The 23,266-nt window shown below is 39.7% G+C and overlaps 1 protein-coding gene across 4 annotated transcripts in view; it reads right to left on the bottom strand.

The window, feature by feature from the left end:
• ARHGAP28 (Rho GTPase activating protein 28) overlaps positions 1 to 23,266 on the bottom strand; it is a 111,772-nt gene that overhangs the window by 19,240 nt on the left and 69,266 nt on the right. For all 4 annotated transcript variants that reach the window (XM_089776302.1, XM_089776303.1, XM_089776304.1 and 1 more), the window contains 9 exons: positions 20,858 to 21,075; positions 14,519 to 14,606; positions 13,034 to 13,191; positions 8,843 to 9,008; positions 8,640 to 8,731; positions 7,354 to 7,431; positions 4,419 to 4,581; positions 2,714 to 2,796; positions 960 to 1,157 (listed from right to left, as the gene is read on the bottom strand). In XM_089776302.1, coding sequence (XP_089632428.1) covers positions 960 to 1,157; positions 2,714 to 2,796; positions 4,419 to 4,581; positions 7,354 to 7,431; positions 8,640 to 8,731; positions 8,843 to 9,008; positions 13,034 to 13,191; positions 14,519 to 14,606; positions 20,858 to 21,075 — 1,244 coding nt within the window. The remainder of the gene's footprint in view (positions 1 to 959; positions 1,158 to 2,713; positions 2,797 to 4,418; positions 4,582 to 7,353; positions 7,432 to 8,639; positions 8,732 to 8,842; positions 9,009 to 13,033; positions 13,192 to 14,518; positions 14,607 to 20,857; positions 21,076 to 23,266) is intronic.

Raw genomic sequence — 23,266 nt, 5'->3', positions numbered from 1 at the left:
AAGCCTGCCTCAGCATCTCTGATGCACCGCTGAATAGGAGCTGCTCAGGGTAAGCCACTCCTACCCCAGCCCTACTATCCACAAAGCCGGAGCCCCCTTCTACACACCAAAGCTCCCATCATTAGCCTCATCCTGGAGCTCATACTCCAGTCAAATGATGTTGGGTTGCGGGCATCACCAATTTTCTTTAACTGGGTCATGAGAAAAAAGTTTGAAAACCCTGAACTCTAAGGCACACACAGAGTAAATGTTTGCCCCAAGTCATACAAGCAGTCTATGGCACAAGCAGGTATTTTCTGGGTCTAGTGCTAGTGCCCTAACCATGGGGCTGTCCCCTTTGTCTCCTAGGAAAGGAAGCAAGGGTTGCCAAGAAATTCATGCAGGCCACCAAAAGTTGTCAGATGGTAATGACTCCTGTTCAGTATTGATATGGACTGGATTTGAGTGAGTAATCTTGGAATGAACAGCTCTATCCCGACCTCAAAAAAGTGAATAAAAGAGTGACAAGCCAGTGAGTAATGCTGGCCTCTATCTTCAGTCACACTCTTAAGTAATACAATACAAGTGAAGAGTTTCATGCTTGCCATGCTGTAGTAAAAGCCCAATGCCACACTGTACACATAGAAAGATAAGTATAAGAGCTACCAAATTTGAAGGCATGAAAGAAACCTTTATAGAAATGGCCTGCAAACAACATTTTGGACAAACTTAAAGCTAGCTGGTGGTTACAGTATATTAATGCTCTCACTTGGGGCAAAGTTCAAGCTTACATAGCAAGTGAACAAAAGGCTAATGGATCAAAGCATTGTACAGAAATTAATTTCAGCATTGTCATCTATGTGTTCTAGGCATGTTTCCTTGTCTATTTATGGCTGCATCTTATAGCAAAGGTAGGCTCCGAAATCTAGAAAAACTAATATGGGAACCAAAGCACATATACTATAGTCAGCATTACTCACTGTCCACAGGATGTCCTGGTACTTAATTAAAAGTCTCACAATGTGTGCCGTGGTGGCTGCTGCTTGCATCTCTTCTTTGTTTGCATGTTTGCCTTTGTAGATGAAGAGATTTGGTGCAACAATCATGGAAACATTCCATAAATTCATTTTGTTTTTCCCTTCATTAGCAACTATCTTCTTCAGGAACTGCAGAAAGGCCTAGGGAAAGCAGTACCGCTCATACTTAGTACAATGCATCATCACATACAACGTGAGTACCATGTTTTCAAATCCACAGTGCACTTGGCTAGATGGATGGAACCTCTCCTCTTGGATGTGGTACTTAGAAAAGTCTTTGTGTCCTCCAGATTGGACTACTACAATGTGCCCTACCTGGGTTGGTTCTTAAAAAACACTTAGTAATATCTCATATCACCAAGTATATAACATGAATAGATCTTATCCAAAGTATGCAGCACACAATCTAAAACCCATTAAAGTCAACTGGAGGCTTTTCACTGACTTCAATAGAGTGTGAATTAGGCCTTTACTTAGCCCATATTGCATCTCTATTCTATAAATGATGCTAACTATCTGGTTTCCACATACAATTCAAGATACTGATTTTGATCGAAATGTCCTACATTGTTTGAGTCCTGACTACCTTAATGACAACCTCTCTCCTTAAGTAGCAACCCTACACGTCTGTCAATAGATCCAAGATGCTAACTCTGGGATGATAGAAGTAAGGAGTTCTCAGTTGGGCTTCAACTCTAGAATTACTGTTGAGCATCAGTTCCAGTATCAAGGGCAGTTTGGTGCCCTTTTGGATGTAGTTCAGGAATCAACTATTTATTCAGGCTTTCACTCGAATGAGTAGGCTGCATTTTATAACATTATGTAAGCAACTGCCTTGTACGGTAAACACACAACAGACATTTTGTTGAAGACATTTCTAAGTTAGAATGATGCTTTGTTACAGATGGGGAAAGATAAGAACATTCACATTTTGCCTTTACTTTTCTAATTCTGTTTCATTTAATAATTTATCATCCATAATTATTAGCACTACTGGCTTGTGGACTGCCCTGTGAAATACGGTTCATGGGTATGAAATTTGGCCAAATGCAACTATTCATATTATCTATTTATTACATAGCATTTTTTATCATTAAGATTTCAAAGTGGTTTGTAGTGGAGGTCGATATCAGGATTCCCTTGGCAAAGGGACAGGGAAATGGAATGTCTTATCTGAGGTCACCCAGTAAGACAATGCCAGTTCCAGGAACAAAGCCCTACTTGGTTGGCCATGGAACCCTACGAATACATAGTATTGGGTATATATGATTAGAAACAATTATAAACAAAATCTGAACATCTGGAATGTAGACAAAGTATGAAACAAAACTGGAAATAAATGGATACGTAACACACATGATTTATGAACCATCAAAGAGAACACTGTGCAAAAGCCAACAGTGTGAATGTTATTGATCTAAACTATCTGGTAAATACCTACCAATAATTAATACAATTAAAAATAATGTATTTGTGAATCACCCACTATCAAGCAAGGGGCTACATCCATAACAGATATTATTCCTAATAAGCACAAATGGCTGTGTTCCATTAGAAATTCCCCAGAAAACTAGAGAAACTTTAAGAATGATACTAATATGAATATTTGTGGGTGGGAGGGAGAATCTGATCATTTGCTGTTACTAACAAACCTTGACTCATTTAAAAGTAAACAAAAGGCAGATGAGAGCACCTACCTTGGCTGTATCCCTGTTGGCATCAGGCAACAACATGATCAGCAGATGCAAAGCTTGTAACTGTAACTTGACATTGGAGACTTCTAAGAATATAATAATTAATATTTTAAAAGTCATAATTTCCATGAGACCTGTGCTAGAAAGAGCTGTGAAATGCATGGTGAGGCTACTTCGTAACTACAACAGTGTAATCATAACTCCTATGTCACCCCCCTCCCTGGAGTTAATTTAGGGAAATACTGGTTGGGAATGAATGGCCTATAGTCATCACGGGATCAGGGAAATCATAAGGTCTCTTTTTCACTCACACTCTTGAGTTCCTCTATAGCTGTGGATCTGGAACTTTATCTCTGCTTTCATCTTCAGCTACTATAGGGCCATAAAGACAAACTATAGCATTACTTTTAAAGGGGAAAGGTTACACTGATAAATTATTCAGAAACTTCAGATGCTGCTCTGATACATGACATTTTTTTCTTCTAATTAAATGTTGGCCTTTCACCAGAGTATCCTAAGTGTAATGAGTGTTTTTCCCTTAACATGACTTGTGTCTATAATTCTACTGGACTAGTCTGGGCAAATAGGAAGGAGGAAATTGAATGATACAAGATGATGCACAGAATTTTTAACTCAAGCTTTATAGGGTGCAAGGATCATAAGAACAATCTCTTCTCTCTGGGGAGATGCTCCCTGAATAACCTATTCCCTGGCTCACATAAGGCCAATTCTTCTTTGATGTCACTGTGGGATTCTCTTGTGTATCAGATCACCCTTCTACAACATAGTACTTCTGAGTTTAAGTTGGCACAGCAAAGTGTATTTTCAGGATAATTTCAGACTAACTTTGTTAAATGATTTACTGAACCCAGCTGCCACTAGATTGTGGATGGATTTTGTATTCTTTTTAGTTATAATTTCACTCTTGTGCCTACTCCCAAATCTGTCTCTCTGTAAAAATGCATAGCATGAATGTAGGTTTGCAAAGGACATCATGCCATAAAGGCACTAGCCACTGCTGGCAGGGAGGGGCAGGATATGACTCCTGGAAGCACCATATGGAGCTACCTAATATGAAGAGTTGATGGTGGGGACGAGAAAGGGGAAGAAAAGGAAGTGTTGCTGCTGCTATACTGCGTATGGAGTGAAAAGCACAGGCACCTCTAATCAACCTCACTTCTTTCATACTCCCCTCTGTGGGGTCCTAGCTCCATGCATTCAGGTAAGCCTCATGACCAGCCTATGTGCTGGTTTGCAAGATGGAGTCAACTTGTGGAACTGCCCTCCTTCTTTGACATAGACAGACTGCTTGGTCACAATTTTCTCAAAATAGAAAAAGTGGCTCAGGAGCTGAATGCATGAGAGAATTAGGACCCAAAACTTAGCCGCCTGAAGCCTTTCACAAGCATCTTGCCTGCAGAGCCTGATCAAAAATAACCTTTCATGAAAGAAAACAAAATCTAATAACAATCAAATATGGTAAAATCCATGTACAAAAGCCAGTTTTCAACCACTTATTTACAACATTCTGCTTTAAATAGCTGTTTGCTAATACACCTATATGTTTAGCCAGATACTCCAAGTGCCATTTGAGAAGAAGGCTTATGGGACACCAAAATGATAATGAGATACTGGCAATCTCTTTTCTCTTTTTAGCTCAGTTGTAGTTTACAGATGTGTCCATTTACATTCATTTCTTTCTACATACTTTCCACTAGTGTGATGAAGGCAGGCAGATATTCTACAGTGAAGAGGGGGCTTGGGAGTTCTCTTATAAACATCTTCAGCAGTCCTGCTGCATCATTGTTTCGAACTTGGTCCCAGTCAAATGTGTCTTCATGAAATTTTGTTTCAATTTCTTGATGGAGAATCTGTAAGACAAAAGAAGGTGATTTATTTTAATTATAGCTGCTGACAGGTGAGCTTTATTTTATCTCCCGAATGCCATGAACAACAAAGACAGTTTTGTGAAGTATAGAGTTTGAAATGGAACAAACATTTCTACATCCTCTTAAACACAAGGGATTAGGATCCTCAAAGTCATTTAATCTGTATGTGTTTTATACATGCCAGTAGTTTCCATTAGAGAGACAAGGTACTTGAGATGATATCTTTTATTTGATCACCTTCTTTTGGTGAAGGAGGCAAGCTTTTGACCTGTACAGAGCTCTTCTTCAGGTAGCCCCAGCTGGCTCTCCCATGTGTGGTCATAATGGAGGCTGCTTTTCAGTAGACAGAAATCCTTGCTTCTCTTCATTAGTCTTATTTTTAGATAAGCCTCAACTTGTTTGACCTACATGGTACCAGTTCAGTACTCTGACATAACTCTACCACCTCCAAAACCTTCAGGCAGGTAAAATAGTAGTTATTCTATCAATCTGGCTTCCTATTTAAACCTTTCTGGCATCTGTGCTCCAGAACAAGGTCCAATCAGCAATGAAATGTAAGTAGTTAAAATCCTATATGTGTGTCAATGGAGAACATAAAGAGACTCAGCAGAGAAAAAGAATTTGGTCCAAGCTTTGAATTACAGTTTGGAAACAAACTAAAAACAAAAATGACCCCACAAAACAAAACAACCAAACCCTGACTGTGATATCTGAAGAAGATTCCAGGATTGGGAAGATAATGTCTTACAATGAGATTCACCATTGTTATCCTGAATGTGAAAAAGTTCTAAGTGAAGAGGAATATTTTATTGACAGTGCTGAAGACCACAACACAAAACTGATAAGTTACCATCTCCTAAGAGGAGAAAACTTGCCAATATAAATTAAGAAAAACAGCCCATGTGTTATATGAAGATCAGAACTAGCCTAGGCAAAGGGTAATTTTCCTTTTAACAGATTGTTGCTCTAGTCTACTTGAAAGCTAGAAAGCAAAGCTTCTTAAAACACATGTATAAATCCTGTTCTCCAGAAGGCCTTACAAATATGGTAGTCTGGTTTGTGCCTTTGTCTCTTGAAAATGGCCTTGTCTGGCTCACTATTGTCTTCTCATTCATAATTATTACAAGTAGCATTTCTAATCACTCATAGCTGTTTTTGCCTTACAGACACAAGGTGGTGTTGATTTCAATGGGACTGTTTATTTGAGCAGGATTTGGTTCCACATTTCTTGGGCAATTTTTAATCAGATTTTCATCAAATCTGCATTAGCAATTTGCAAGAAAATATTCAGAAAGAAGAGTTGCTAAAAATGAATAGTGGGCTGAACATGCCTCACATCAATGGAAGGAAGTTACATATCAAATACTATTACCTATAATGAAGCAAAACTATTGGCACAAAAGAAATATAAAGTCATTCAGGATTTGGTGTATAGTGTTACAATACCATTCTTACTTGCACACTTCTTTGGCTGAATTCTCTGTCTTCTTAATCTCTTTTACAGTCTCATCCCTTAAACCTAATCCATTCAAACACCAGGAAAACATGCCCTGACTGATGAGCATAGAGCAAGGCTCATCCCCTCATTGAAAGCACAAGGGCAGAGAGCGAGCCTTCAAGATTTTGCTGTTAGTATTTCAAGAACAGAAGGAAGGTTCTAGAAATAGAGAGAACTGAGAGGAGACATCGACTTCTCAAGACATACATAAAAGAAATTTGTGAGTAATTATGTTGTAGAAATATATTCTTGTAATAGCCTTCTGTGTGTATTTGTTATTTCATTTTGTTCCTGAGCTCACCAAAGAATACTTTAACATGCATTTTGACATTTTGCTTCAGTATCTACCACACATCTGAAAGGCAGAAGGAAATATATTTATTTCTTCTTCTTTTTTATTATTTAAAACAGTAACTTTTAATCACATCCATATGCCTTTCATTTTTTTTAAAACAAGAATTTACGTTAAATTGGAATACCCTCAGATCCTCATGAAATGATAATGTATAATGGCTCAGAAGGATGAAATCTGTAACTACTTAAGGAAATCCTTTCCCCTGCCCTTCATTGGTTGACTTGTTGGACACACTTAAATGAATACAAACTCAAATAAAACACATGATATGGTTCATGTGGATGTTTGACTTAACCACCCAGTATAGGAAAGTCAGACACACACAGACACAGATCAAAGTGATTCTCTGGATACAGGTCACAAAAGCAGAACAGGACATGATATAGCATGTGCATATGTAACCCACATACCTAGTGTGGTTCACTGTTCCATGTAGAGGCACTTAGATCATTTACAGCCAGAATTCAGAACAAGAGACCTCTACAGCCTAAGCTAAGAGCCCACTGGCTTCATAGCTCAAGCTCAATTTCAAAATAAGCTATTCCAGAATAGTTATTCCAAAATAGGTTATTTCAAAACATACCCTCAGTATTTCTGAAATAAGTTAAAATAAAAGAAGTGAGATCATAGCAGTTCTGAATGGCATGGAAGTCAGATAACTTCTAAACCCCACAGGTGAGGAAGTTAATAGTTAATAGTGAGTTAATAGAGCAGAACTGCACTTGAGCCAATGTGCCCTCTAATATTAGCCCATGCTAAGTTATGATCCTTGGTTTCGGGAAGCAAATCACAAGTCTCTGCTTTTGCTGGTAAAAACGGGGACTGGAAATCTTTCTATACACACTTTGCCACTTTCTACAGACTAATGGTTACAAGAAGGAGAATGAGAAAATACAGGTACCTTAACTCTGGAGGCAGATCCAGGAACTCGCAGAATCCCTTCCGTTTCTAAACCCGTTGCCTCAAGCTTGAGTAACAGCTAAAATGCAACAGCACCATTTAAAAATAGTAGTTATCTTTTAGCAAACCTGCTTCCCCTAAAAAAACATTTGATGTAGTTTATCATCAAGAATAACAGCAAATCACTTGGATCCTACTTTCTGTATTCCTAAACCTGTGCTTTTTCAGGCTATGTCTACACTGCAGGGGTTTTTCTGGGATGTATCCTGGAAAAACCCCACTGCATCCAGGGAACACGTTTGCTCTTCTACTCTTTTTTGCAGAAGCGCAAACGTTCTTTCGGAATCTCTGTCTTCCTCATTCCATGAGGTAGAAGGGAACTTCCGAAAGAGGGAGTTTCCAAAATTTGGCCCAGTATAGATGGGCCAAATTTTGGAAAAGCCTGGATTTTTCCAAATTCTGGAATAAAAATTGGAAAAAATAATTGTGTTGCATTTATTCACATGACACTGGATTTTCATTATTAATTGTTCTCCTCCAAATCTAGCTCTATTTTTCTAATAGGCAATCAGATCTACAGTTGGGCAAATTGATTCAAATGAAATTTTTTTCCCACCAAAAATACATTTTTGGATTGATGAAAACAAAATGAATTGTTTCAAAATGAAAAAATTAACTCTATCTAAATTCATATATATTAGTTTGTTTTCTTTCAGGCAATATTTTCATTGAATGTGACTTTAATCTTAAAATTGGATGTCTATATACATTTTCATGTATATGTGTGTATATGTATATGTGAGACTAATTGAGTCATCCACTGGATGTCGCTATTACTTCACACTAGTACAGCTGAATGACCATCTTCTTGGCTCTATGAATTTCATTCAAATGACACCAGTTCACTTTTTATAGTCTCAGAAAAGACAACACGTCTGCAATTTGAATTCATGTGACATTATAAATGCTCTCCTTTCAAAAATATTTCATCAATCCAAATATGCCAAATAAAAAAAAAGGGAGCAGAATCCTATGCACTTGGTTCTGTGCCTTTCCTATGCAATATTTTATAAATATACCACCGAAACTGGAAAAAACTCCCAGCATGCACATGATATTAAAAAACAGCGGTTCAGTCTCATGAGAAATTTAAATAACAACGTAAGGACAGAAATAAATTGCAAACTCCTGAAGCCATTAAAGACTGTCATCTTTTATCTGATGTCTGCATTGAGTATCGATGCTAATGATGAAAATTCAAGCCATACATGATTTTGTTCTACTCACTTTTTGGAATATGAGAGGAACTTTTATTCCTGGCACCTTCTTTTGATCGTTTTCCAGCAGGATCGTGAGAGGGACTCCAAAAAGACCATTTTCTTTTTGAACAAGATTTGAAAAGAAAGAGAGAAAGTGAAGCCTAATAAGTGTCTTCTTGGTAAGCAGTACAAATCACAAAACACGTCAGCCAGCTACCACCGTACATTTACCTCGTCCTTTGATTCTTTCTGTTCTGTTCCTCTTTAGTTCTATTCCCAAAGCATCATAGAAGGCTGTTAATTCAATCAGAGAGAGATAGCGAATTTTCTTCATGTCTTCAAGAGATAGGTCTCCGACTTCTGTCAGGCCAAATCGACTTTTTCGAACAATAAATTTCTAGAAGAAATATATATAAACAAGTTTTTATTTCACAAGCTCAAGAAATGCATAGCTTTTAAAATTACTCTTTCGGAAGACTTTTTTTTTTTTTTAAATAAAAGATATGCCCCAGTGCTGCAAAAAGTCATGTGGTAGTGATTTGATAGTTGTAATAACTCTGAGCTAAGCCCATACTCCTGGCTCTTGGGCTGGTGACCATTTTAATCTGAGTTGTAAGACTGAGCACCTGATCCTTTGTGCTCAATTATAGATCTCTTGGCAATTTTTGTAAAAGCAGGGGTGTTAGCCTTGATGTCCTGGACATGTTCCAATTTTTAACAATTAGCTAAGCTACATTCTAACTACACTTTCCTCTCTAGTTCCAATAGGGTTTAATTATCCACCCCATGTCCCTTAAGTCTTCCATACACTGCTTGATGCTGTTAAACAGAGGCCACATTTCATCACAACAATGGCTGCATATCAGTGATGGAGAAAGTGGTTCTGCATATTTTTGGCACTTTGATGGAAGTGTGGTCTGATGTTCTAAGTACATTACTTAGAAGCAAGAACACTTACATCCTAATGTCATGTTGGTGTAACCCAAGCCTGTTTGCTGTGGCATTCTGTCTCCCTCTACTGGTACCTACATCAGCTAGAGCCAGCTTGTTAGTTACATCCTTGGCTAAAAGAAATGCATGTTTTAGCTCATGCAGTCGTGGCTCATGCATTAAAGCTCCAGAGATCCCAAATTTGATCCTGGCCAATGATGATTGGGGTCTGCTGGCATTACATAGGCACTGGGTCTGGCTTCTTACAAAGAACTGCTTTAGGGTGAATAATATGAAACTTAAATGGTAAAAGGTTAAGAGATACTCATGAAAGTAAAATCCATGGATTGTTTACATGAACTGAATGCTAATTTGCAGCTTCTGGCACATGAAAATAGGAATATTGCTGCATCGGGATATGTGTTGTTCTAACATGGTATCCATGCTATAAAACTGTAATAAGAAAGAAAAAAAAGCTCTTTTTATGCATCTTGTTGTCATTATGATCATTAGTATTATCCAAAAAACCTTGACTGTGCATAGCTCTATTAAACGTTGGCATCGTTATGCAATTCAAGCCAGTGACTACCAGCCATAAGCACTTACTAAATAAATGGTGCTACAAGTCAATTCTACTTGGGCATCCATCTTAAAACCAAAAACCTTTTTGGGATGTCATTCCAATCCTCTCATTTAATTAAAATGCAATCAGGTTCAGTGCCTCGGTTCTAACTCACTCTCAATAAAAGCCATCAAACAGAGAAACAATAGTCAAAGAAAAAGCTAACAAAAATGACAGGTCTTGCATTGTGCTCTAAAAGCAACAGAGGACAAAACTCTGGCAGATCACAGAGGAACTGAGTGCAGAAGGCTATGATCTCCAACACACAAAGCAGGATATGATCCTAAACAGGGTGCAAGAGGAAGCATAGCGAGATATCTTCTCTGGGCCAAATTGGCAAGTACAGAAAATGACCCCAAAATCCAAAAATTAATTAATAAAACATATGATAAGAGATGTTGCCATGATACACCACCAAAGCAAAGTAAAACAGCGATGTACCTGAAGGATGAAACAGAAGGCTAAAAAAACCATATTTAAAATAATTACTGTAAGTGACTTTGATGATGGATTGCTGTCTCCTACAGTCATTTTGATGTGATGTAGTCTTAACATGAGGTTTGGAGCTCTCTCTTTGTAAGAAAAGCACTGAGAATCTATGGCATAGAGCACCACAAACCACAGAGTTAGCAAGCTATACAGCATTAAAATTGTGACACCTCATTGTGATAAACTTTAAATTTACTCAATCTCTATGGTTTTAGAAATTAGATTTCTGGTATTTGGCTCAAGATCATATGCTGCAAACATCAATTTACCATCTGACACATCGCCTGTATGGGGGATTATGTACTGTATTTGACTGGATTTGATGTGATAGTAGGATGTTACTTCTCCAATATCTATGATTACATTCCTTTAATCATGTTCCCAGAGGGCTAGATTATGCAGTTTGAACACAGCCCTGTGTAGGGATGGTGTGGACGTGCATCATTGCTGGAGTAGCACTGGAAAAGATTGCACTTTAGGGGTGTGTCTAAACTACATGGCTCTATCGATGGAGCCATGTAAATTAGGCTGATCGGCAAAGGGAAATGAAGCGGCGATTTAAATAATCGCGGCTTCATTTAAATTTAAATGTCTGCTGCGCTGAGCTGACAAAACAGCTGATCAGCTGTTTGTTGGCTCAGAGCGCTAATCTGGACACTCCCATGCCGAGCTGAAAGCCCTTTATCAACCTCCCCATTATACCTCGTAGAATGAGGTTTACCAGGGAGGTCGATAAAGGGCTTTCATGTCGGCAGAGGAGTGTCCAGACTGCCCCGATCTGCCGACAAACAGCTGATCGGCAGAGCGGGGCAGCCATTTAAATTTAAATGAAGCTGCGATTATTTAAAGCGTGGCTTCATTTCCCTTTGCCGAACAAACAAATCTATATGGCTCCGTCGACGGAGCCATGTAGTCTAGACGTACCCTAGGAGGCAAAATTTCTTCCAGAGCTTCTTAGTTGTATAAGTGCATATAAGATACTACATACTAGTCACAAATCCCCCAGTTTTGCATGCAAAATTGTCCACTTGAAACACATCTGTGGGCTTCTCAGAAGTTATTCATGTAAGTATACCATCAGTACCAAGACACCTTCTGTGTGCTACTTGCCTCAGATTACTCTGCCAGGCTAGTTAGGAGGTTTAGATTTATGGCTGGAAGAGTGTGCAGGATAGGTAATATCTTTAGAATTCAGAGTGGGATGTTATAGTGAGGATTAGGGAAAGGTTAGAGGTTTTCTAGTAACAGGAGCAAGGAGAACAGTTCAGTATGATAGGAGCAGGATAACTAGGAAGAAAGCTTGTTTCCTCAAAATTGCTCAAATTATTATCACCACAGAGGAATCAGACTATATTCCATGGCATAAATAATCTACTTTATACTTATTTACCTAATGCACTATGGAAATGTGGGGTTCCTGAGGTCTTCTCCATTGGTGGTATGAGATATGTGCAAACTGATGGTTCTTGAATTCAGTGTCCATTCAGACAAGAACTATTCTTTCAGTTTAGGACCTCATAGTTGTGTGATGTTGATGGGACTTTTCCATATGGTTAATGGCTTGATTCATACATCTGGCTAAAGTCTGGAACCAGTGTTCAGACTTTCATTGGATGGTGGGATGGTGGTTTTGATTACATTCTTGACATAACTGATCATAAAGACCTCAAGTTTGGGAGTCAGGGCACAAGTTTCCTCTCAAGATATGAATCTGTTTTAATGGACAACCCTTGGAAGCTGACAGAATCAATAAGCTGCCACCTGGCTCAGAGAGAGAATGCCATCTGGCTGAAAGACTACAACTATGCATACCTGGTTGGACAATAACTTTCTGTCCCTGACTCCTTGATCTAGTATGCTGTATCTTTGCCAAACACTAATCTGAGACAATTTGTGATACTGGAGAACAGAATCAAGGTTCACGCTTCCTCCCACATCTAACAGATCTCAGGAAACTAAAACCCATATTGAGGAAAGTAGAGAATATGGATGCAGATAAAGGGAGGGAAGTAGGTAAAGTAATAAAGGTGGATTGGCAGAATTGGTTCCAGTAACTGATCTTTGTTTTTATGTGAAATATTAGTGGGTGACACTTTGCAATACCATTTTAAGTATTGGGGTATATATCCTAAATTGTGCTGGGTATAGATGTGTCTATGACTAAGCACACATTTCAGTTTCGGTGCCTCACTGTGAATGCTGCCTGGTGGGTGACAGTCAAGTACAGCAAGAAGCCTTTACAAATATAATAAAGCTTAAAACACATATATAGAGGGAAATCCAATATAGCTTAAGAGACTTCACTGTAGTGGGCAAAATGAAGCAGGAAATGAATGGAGTAAAGAAGAACTATTGAGTCAATATGAGGGGTTTAAACTTACAGACGAAGCAGAATCATCCTTTTTGAATCTCTGGTTGTTCTGCCGTTCTCTGCTTTTTGGGACCACTGTAATGGATTCTGAGAAAGAAACCTCATAGGATAGCTCTTCTGTTACTGATGGGCTGTCTTTATCTAGTCCACAGTCTAGACAGCTATTAGCTGAAAACAAGGGAGACTATATATGAATAATGGAGGTTTGTTTGTGTTTGGTTCAGAGATGTTAAAAATGGTAAAATCAAAACAAAAAGCTTGGGAAGGTGTTAATGGAAAACAGACGAGTGATTAGGCTGTAACTTAATCAGTGGAAGAACCTGTTTATCAGTAGAAAAATCAACCCTTATCATCACATTTGTGCATAATGATCTGACCTCTCTTGTCTAGGGAAACTATTCCTGCATTTGTCCAGTGAACACTCTTTTTTTTAAAAGTTATTGCTAGAAAAGTGCTGTTAACATTATTTCTCTGGTCATTATTGTTTATACTTTTTTTCCTTACAATTTCTCATTATTGCTGCTCTTGGGGAATACAAAAATATAGGACAGGCCCAACCTGTTCAGACAGGGCTCTGTATACTACCATCTGGTTTGCAAAGCTATGCCAGCCCTCGTGGAATTTCTAATATAATCCAAGAACCAAAAGACAAGATGATCAATAGCTCTGTTCCAGAAATTAGTTGCCCACTGCAATTAGTAGGCGTAAGAGGGAACTTTCTACTATGGCAATGCCTTGTCTCTATAGACTTCTAAGTATATTAGCCTGAATGAGCTCTAGTGTTGTGCCAACTTTCATGAGTCTTATAATACTTAAAGTCCCACCTCCTGGAATTATGCAAGTAGGTAAGAATCTCAGCTTTCATTAAAATAAAAAAGTATGTTTTTAATTCTCATGGTTGCAGAGGAAGCTTAGGAACCTGACCCATGTGCATCCTAAGGCCTTAGAAATGAGAAGATGAATAAAGCAATCCCCAAATGTATGATCATAATTATTTAAACCTTAGGATTTTTAAGCCAAATTTATGGTTATTGGGGACATGACTCATCATATTTGAACACTTGAGATTGGCAGTTCTGGAAGTTCAAACATAATTCTTGCAATACAGGTGCTATTGCTCTTTCAAATTATTACAGGGTAAACAAGGCTAGCTATCTTATGAAACACTTTACAAAACAATATGGTGGTAGGTCTCAGGAATCTATTAACATATTTTGAATTACAGTGCACATTGGGTCATAGACTAGAGACTACAGGCTCTGTTCTGTGTAAAGTGTTCAGCACACCACAGCCCCAATTCAAAACAGGGACTTTGAACTCTTCTGTGATATAAATATTTACTGAGAAATAATTGTAATGAATAATAATCTTAACAAAAAGCACATAGGGTATCTCAGAACATAAAATAGCAGATTAACCAATTGACCCTAAAAGGTACTTGCTAGCTCTCATTTCTAAGATCAAGTAAAGATTGGTTAGAGGTTGGCATACTCACAACTCACTGATGTCCAAGCTGGCTTCTGCCCTGGAAGCTGGATACCATTAGAAGGAATTGGTGACACTGGAGCTGTCTCAAATGTGGGCTGATAGGCAAGGAAAAATGATCAGACTAGAATGAAACTAAGAGGATAGAAACTTTTACAACTCAATTAACGATGTATCAATCCACAGTTTATATTTTTTGTCACTACATTTAAACAATCCATTCTGATCTTCCAGAGAGTGATTTTCATTACTCATCTTTGCAGGTAATCGTCTTCAGGCAGCAGATGTTGAGGTCAGTGAGTATTGCTACAGCTCTACACAGTTAATGAGTTCTCCCCTATGTAACGACTGAAATTAACTAATGAAACTGCTTGGTATAACTGCAGCAAGTTAAAGGTTCATATCAATTTGTAATTCATCTTGCTTTTAATCACTGTGGTTAAGGTGCAGTGCACATCCTGAAAAGTATTGAGCAACTTCATATACCACTGACAGTCTCCAGGAACTTCAGCATTTTCCTCCCATAGGCTACACTATATATAACTGGGATTACACGAATAACACAGGTTCTTAATCAGAGTGGCAAACAGTTTTTTTAAAAAAATCTCTTTTCTATTGCTTACTTTTGTTTGGTTTTGCTCAGTAAACCATTTTGCACTGTGTAAAAATGGTGTGTGTGTGTGAAACAGAGGAAGAGAGACAAATATAAGAGCTGAAAGACAAAGGAGCTTTCACTTGGTGTGGCAGTTTTGTGTGCTGAATTTGCTCTTGCAGCTAGGAGCTTTGAACTGGACTAGGAGGAGAATCTGAAGCAGGAAGACATGTTCGGGGATTAAGAAAGTGCAGAAATATTAAAATGATTAAAAGGGCACCTAGCGAAACCAGCTACCTTGGCTAAAATCTTTGTTTTAAAACCTGTGCTGTTCTATGCCTACTGCTAGGATCCTAAAGAACTGTGTCATTTCTCCCACTCTCTTGTTTTTACATGCTACCCAGTCCCTTGAGGCTCGGAAGTATAGCCATCATCATTCCAGTGGAGGGGTGCTGATGAGAACCCTGCTGAAACCATCAAAGCTGCTCTTTAAGCAGCTGAATAAACCATTTAACAATCTGTAGTGATGCCTTCCCCAGAGGCAGAACACACTGTCTTCCCAGTTTGTAGTTAATACACAATGGAGCAGCACTCAGACTGATATAACATGGCAGGTATTTAAAAGGAAGGCAGACCTTCCAACTTGAAGACTAAAATAATGTTGCAGTTGTTTCATACAATCTTATCCTTTGAGTTATTTGGATAACAAAGTCAAATGAAAGATGAATAGAATCTCTCCTGAGAGAGTCCATTTAATAAGCTACCAACCTGATAGCAAACAGGATTTGAGGCACAAGGTTTGCTTTGAACTATAAACCATTAAAAAGCAAGAGCTGTGTAATAAAAGAAATGGAATATTGTAGCATGGTTTTATGATTTTTAAAAACCCTGTATTAAAAGAAATGTTTTATGACAACCCAACCAAGTGCAAAAAATAGGCAAATAAGAAAAAGTAGTGAACATGAATTAGATTTGTAAAATCCTTCCAGCATTGATAACATAAAATATTATAAATAACACAGGAAAAATATCCTGCTTCTGATGGGTATACAATTTGGAAAAAGGAGATTGTTATGGGGCCAGCTACAACTCAATTATTGTCTGCCTCGACCCCAGCGTAAGTTAGAGTAGCCTGCAAAATGCTCTAATATGAGTTTGTTGAGCAGAGGTGGGCAATAATTTTTAAAAGAAATTTCTGAAGTGGCCCTGAACCACCCCCCAAGGGGCGGGGCCTCAGGTGGAAGGGGTGGGGCCAGGAGACTTCTTGTGTTTCCCCCACCCTGATTGTCCTGGTCTTCTCCCTTCATCTCCACCCCATTCCCTAGAGACAAACATTACCTCTAGAAGCCTAGTGGGAGGAGACCTTCTGTGCTCTCCCTGCACTCAAGCCAGTAATGGCCTGGGGGCGGGAGAGTGCTCCCGCAAGAGCATGCGGTGGCTAGACAGACATGCCGGCTAGTTTAAAACAGATAGAGTGTCTCTGTAACTGCTGCATGCCCCTGACAGAGTGGGGACAAGACATGAGAGACTTCTGATTGGCCTGGGGTCAGGGACTGTGTAAAACTCCCCCCTGCCAAAGGTGTACAGCAGCTAGAGATAAACACTGGCTGTTTTAAAAGAGCTGGCGTGTCTCTGTAGCCACCACATGCTCTTGCGGGGATGAGGAGACTTTGCTTGCTCCCCCGCCATCAGGCCCTGATTGACCTGGGGAGAGGGAGTGGCAGGGCAGCCGTGGGCTGGATCCACTGGCTTGGCGGGCTGGATCCGGCCTGCCTCCTGCTGTTGAGTATAGTCCCCTGTAAACAATGCTGGGAATAGCTAAAATACATGACATTCTGGATTCTTGTCTCCCCACCAATAAAAGGAGGGAAGGCCATGTTGGGGAATTTCAGGAAATGTTGCTTGTTTATATCAACTGAGCAACAAAAAGGGAGCTGATTGGGACAGAGACTCTCCTCCATTTTTGTTAGTACATGATTTTTATATATTGATATAGTCCCTTGAAAACAAACTGTTAAAAAGTTAGAAAGCTTGCAACTTAGTGGATCCAATTCTTCCTTCAGTTACATGTGTGAAACACCATTGGCTTGGATGCAGTTCCAATGACAGCAGAATTTGATTCAGTTAGATATCCTGGTTCTGGCCAATGGATAATAACGTCATTACAGATACTAAAAAAGCCTCCAATGTTTACTTGCACGATGTGCACAGGAACAGGAAATTTGACTAGCAAAAGAAAGGTGGAGCTGGAAATGCTCATTTCCTTTAAAAGCTTTCCACTATCCAGAAGAGGTAAAAAAAAAATCATCTCAGCATCACAAAGGCAAAATTGCTTGCACTGCAACCAAGAAACATAAACACTAAAGAGATGTTTAAGTTCTGCTCATGCTGCTAGCTGTCTTTGCTTTTTGAACGACTCAGTTCCAGGCATTTTAAGTGCAAATGCCTTTTCATGCAAATACCTCTAGTTTAGTTAGTGATTTTTTATTAGATCCATCTTCATCCACTACTCTGAGGAAACCTCCTCTGAAAATCAGGTGTGCAGGGTCAGGTACGTCATTAGTATGGAGCTTAACTTGCTCCCCGCTTTTGGACTTTACGGATAGGTTGCACCAGGCAACAAACAGATTTTTGGATCTATTGAGCACTTGCAGCTCCTGGAGATCTTAATGGAAGCTGTGGGCAGTCAACACCCATGAAAATCTAGTCACAGTGACTGATGTGCAATAACATTTAAACAGTTGGGCCTGATGTGGCAGCCCTGTTTTAGAGGTGGGACAGAGTTGCCTTATTAAGAGGAGGATAAGATTGCTTCAAGGAAGCACTATCCTCCTAGAAGCCGCAGGGAGCTCCTGAGTGACATACACTTGGCATCTTGCCCTAGAAGGATGTAGCAGGTTTCCCACTGCAAAGCCAGGTTAACCTTTCCATCCGGAAAAGGGGCAGCCTATGGCCGTATTGATCACATTTCCTTGCCACTAATGTTGGGTGGTTTGGGAGCAGTCCTGTGTTCAGCAGAGTGAAGGATCTGGAACCATGGCTGGCCTCTAAACGTGGGTACAAGGACTCCTCGTGTCCTAGTCCCCTCCTGGTGCACCCACCCAGGCGTCATTCACAATCTGGCCCTATCTCTGTTTCAGTTTGAGTTAAGCCTGATGGTAAGAGCTCCAATTCATTTAGCAAGCGACTGCAGCAATAGGTGGCAAATGAACCTAGAAACACAGTTTTTCCTTCTCTAGGCAGTGTGGAAAACCTCAATAAACCTGCCAATTTGCCTAGGATGCTTCCCTCCCCCAGAGCCTGTTGGACTCCCCACTGGCTGATAGCAAAGTAAATTAAAAATGGAAAAAAGAAAGGCAGAATGCTCTTTTAGAGGGTTGGAGTATGTGTATGTGTGTGTGTGGGGGGGAGGGTGTATAAAAGCAGGAAAGACAATTTTTCTTCTACAGGTGATAGCTATTTATGCAACCAAAAATGCTAACAATTTGTATTCTTCCTCTCCTCTCCTCCAATTTGTATTCATCCTCTCGGTGGGCAAAGATGAGTGTGTCACCCTTATAAAAAGAAATCTCACTTTGTGGTTTAATCACTGTTTCCCTCTGTATCCCTCTCCTCTGCGCAGCTGTAGTGTTTATGATGCCTAGAGGGCGGGATGAAGACTGCACCTCTTCTTTTAACGTAGAGGGTTACATAAACTATTATGTGGAGTTTCACATGGCATTTCTGATGAGCATGCAAACATTTGAAGAAAAGGCGATTTATCTGATATCAGCAATTCAGCCAATGTACATCAGTCATTGTGGACGAAACTGCCAATATTAATTCCTCACATTTTTCCTAATCACTGGAGAAGTGATAAATAAAAGAGTCTATCAAAATCCCATAGCAGTGGGTCATGTAGTGGGGATATTTTCAATGTCACACAGCAGTTGAGAGCCCAACTCATATTGATTTTCAATGGGAGTTTGTTTCCTGCATGTCCTTTAGAGCTCTCCCCTGTATTCTCTTTAAGTAGTGAAGGCAAATGTGTGAAATGTGGCTGTGATGGCAATAGGTGCTTACCAATGCAGGCAGAACTAAACAATTTCATGGGAAGAAGGAATGAGAAATCCTAAGACTGGCAGAACGGTTACTTTTTAAATCTGATCTGAGACTTTCACAATACTGAACAATTAGATGGGCTCAATTTAAAAAAAGGTAATTGTAAAAAGGAAAACTTGAAGACTATGCCTTTAGATAGCTCCAGAACTTACAGTCCTTTAAGTGAGACAAAAGGAGAAGACCAATAAATCAACAAAAGATAATCTAGATAATACTTAGTCCTGCCGTAAGGGCAGGGGGCTGGACTTGATGACCTCTCGAGGTCCCTTCCAGTCCTATTATTCTATAATTAACTCTCTGTGTAACAAAAAGAACTAGTGTAATATTTTTTCTGGTGCCCATTTTTTATTGGCATAATTAAACTTCATTTTGTTGCAGAAACTGCATTCTGCTATACATATCATATCTAATAAGTTTCAGAGGGTGACTAACATGCCAATACCTCATGGTAAAAAGTGAGAAGAAGGCTGGAGCTTTAAGATAAGTGATAGATATTCTGCCTAAGGAAAATGCCTAATCTTACAAAAAGTGCCATGAGATCTTTAATGTCTGTGCAAAGAAGTCTGGGAAATTGGAGTCTTAACCAAGAGACTCTAAACACAGGAAACCATGGTACTTGTAGGACGTGGTACTGTGCCAGTCTTGCTGGGATATGAACTTGTGGTTCCAGAGAGGCTATTTTAAACTGGAAACTGAGCCATTAAGTTAATTCTCCACATGCTTTACTTTTGAACTCCTATTTTCATGTGAAGCAGCTGTGCTTTGTCTTTTTAATAGCCTTTTGCAGGTTATTAGTGCATAGTGTGAACCTTCTGGAAAAAATAAACAAATGAGAAAGGACTGAATATTTTCAAGGAAAAGGGCAGGTTCTTACTACTTTTCAACAATATAACCAACACTATCCATTTTTTAAACCAGGGCTTGGTAGTTTAGTGATGATCTGCATTAAGGACAACAGGAATTACACATTTAAATTCATGAATGCTTCTTTTGATTTTTTTTGTATGTGGACTTAGGGCACACAATTAAATAAAACCATATAAATACAATGCCCAGGGATAAGTAATGGCAATTCTGTATCTGTCATCGGGGACAAGTGGAGGAAGAAATGTTCATTCCTGAACAAATGAATAAAGAATGGGCTTTTATTTGCCTTATTAGTGAAATAAGGTTGCCAATGAAACAATCATAAAAATGCGTGCAGGTGTTTAACTGCTTATGCACACTTGCCCCCTATTGCTTCACTATAGAGGTTTTATCTCACTGCCAAGATTGCTGAGTAAATAGCATGTGTCCTCAGAAGCAAGGAAAAATTTCCACAACTGCCAAAAGTAACTCACTGATATCCAAAAAATAAGGGAGTAAATGTTTATCTTGATAGTGGATTGCAGAATGAAAGGCAAAGGACACGGCATTTTAGTTGCAAAGCTTTGCACCATCTATTTTAGCTGGCTGTAGCGTTCTTTTCAAAGGATAGCTTATTTGCTTATATGGTATCAAAAAGGTCCAGACATCACTCTTTGAGGCAGGGACTGTCATTTACTACTTCTACATTGCCTTGCAGAGTGGGCTCCCTGGTTGAGACATTTGTGTGCTACAGTAATATAAGTAAGAATAAAGTTCAAAACCCTCCATTAGCAAGTATTTGCCACTTACAGAAGAGTCATTAACTCCAAAGATGTCTCGCACATCCCTGACAGTGTGTTTGTTCTTCTTCCTCATAGTCTGAGTGTAGGTATTGTACCTTCTTTGTACTGCGGCAGCTTGCGTGCGGGTCAGTGTGGACAGCAGGGCTTGCCCATCCTCTTCTTCAGCCCCCGAAATCAATGTAGATAAGCCCGCATCTTGCAGCCATTCAGCTTCAAGTTCCCCCTCTGAGAAGGAGTGAGAGTGTTAACATGCCTTGTACGGGGTGGGTAGGGATGTAGCATATTTGGGTTAGTGTGCCAGCCTTTACTCAGGAAGGCTCCATTTCCAATCTGTATCAGGCCACACAAGTAAGTACAATTTAGTTTCGTCAACAAATTGTCAATCCTGAAAACAATCCCCAGCTTGGCTGTCTCTGCACAATGGCTGTTTAGAAGAACAGCCTGGCAGGGGTAAATCAAGCCCGCTAAAGTACACTAATGCAGCATTGTGAAACACATAGCATAGTGCCTGCCCATAATTACCTAGAAAGTTCACTAAACATCAACCCTCATTAAAGAAGATCAATGAAACCCCTTTGAGTTTCCTATATGAGTATACATATGTCCTGTATGGATGTTTCCATCTAACAACGGAAGGTTGGCAGTAATCCTCTCTCTACTTTCATGATATCCTTTTGAGATGGGGTGACCTGTACTTCATGGGGTGGTCCAGTTGAGGCTACACCCTTGATTTACAAATAGGCAACACAAACATGTCAAAGAGGAAATGGATTGATTTTGTCTTTCAGAAACAAAAGAGCTAGTCAACGAGCTCTTTATTAACATATTATTTTTTTAATAGCACACCTGCATTTACACATTTGCTCTAATTTCCTTCCTGACATTCCAGAATCTAGATCAGGGTGGGCAATCATTTTTGAAGGGAGGCCACTTCACAAATTTTGCAAGTGGTCGCAGGCCGCCCCTCAAGGGGCGGGGCCTTGAGTGGAGGGGGCAGTGTCTTGGGCAGAAGGGGGCTGTTTCCTCTAGGTGGGGCCCATCCCTTGTGTGGGGAGGAAACTTCTCACCCTCCCTCACCCAAAGACCCTGATTGGCATGGGGGTGGGGGAGCATGTGAAGTTTTCCCCCCTTCCCTGCCAGGGGTGTGTGGTACCTAGAGAGAACTGCCAGATGTTTTGAACAGGAAGAGACTTTTTTGGCCTGAGGGGGGCGGGGGGGGGGCGGGCATGTGAAGTCTGTCACAACCCCACCCTGCCAGTTTTGAACAGTTTGCAGTTCCCTCTGGTGCCGTGCGCCCCTGGAGGGAGGAGGAGATTTGCACACTCCCCCGTCCCCAGGTCTCAATTGGCTTGGGGGTGGGGAAGTGGCAGGGCAGCCGTGGGCTGGAACAAATGGCTTGGTGGGTCAGATCCAGCCCATGGACCAAGTCTTGCTACTCCTGATCTAGATAGCTTGATAGACCCAATTTACTGAACTTTGGCAATTAGATGCACAAAGAGACAATTCAATTGCTAGGGTTTACGTAAGCTATTGACCCTGTTGCTTACTTTGTTTGCCTTTCCACAAGCCGCCAGAAACACATCTAACAAATCTCTCAGCTCTGTATGTACGGCAGTGTGAAAACACAGGAAAATGGAGTGTGAGCACAGTCAAAAAGTCATTCTGCTTAGATGTCACCAAAAGATTGGTGGATAATTTTCCTCATCATTTGTCCAGTTGTAGCACTTGAAAACAATAGCTAAGTAGCACTGTGAAAACCAAAGTGATGATCAAATTAGAGTGAAACTATTTCATAGAAGCAATTGCTGCATAAAATGATTCAAATTAATTTTATGTTTTAGATAAATGGGTTTAATTAAGGACTAGTAATCATTTTTTGTTTTGTTTTAAAGTTATTTTCACACAGTACAATCCACTGGTTTTTACTTAGAAATGAAGTCTAGATACCATGATAAGGAGCCATAATCCTCAATGTACAACTCCCTTCTCCTTTCAGAGAATATTAGGGAAGAAATGTTTCTTCCTAGGGGTCATGACAATCTCCAAAGTATTTAGGTCATCTCAACTGTTACTAAATTCTCATGCCATCCATTAAAAATTCAGCTTTCCCCAACTGCTTCTGCCCAGCTCAGTGTGCAGCTCTGAAATGAACCTCTGCTAAACCAACTGCAAGTTGTCCCACTTCTCAAAAATACAAAGGACCTGGATTTTGTTCCTCCAGTGATTCCTTGCACAATTTCCAATTCCATGGCATATAGATGTATGTCTAAATACCTCATACTTTACTGCTGATGGTAAAGCTACTGTTCAGCCCTCTTTGATGTCACTAATATGTCCATCGCTTGGCCCACTTCTTCAGCCCTTTATCTGTCAAGATGAAGTCCTCACTCCCATCCCCACTCCCTAACCCCCTGTT

This window comes from Pelodiscus sinensis, chromosome 2 (assembly GCF_052426305.1).
Source record: "Pelodiscus sinensis isolate ZL-2025 chromosome 2, ASM5242630v1, whole genome shotgun sequence".
In the NCBI taxonomy this organism is placed as follows: Eukaryota; Metazoa; Chordata; order Testudines; family Trionychidae; genus Pelodiscus; species Pelodiscus sinensis.
This window is presented reverse-complemented; position numbering and strand designations above follow the sequence as displayed.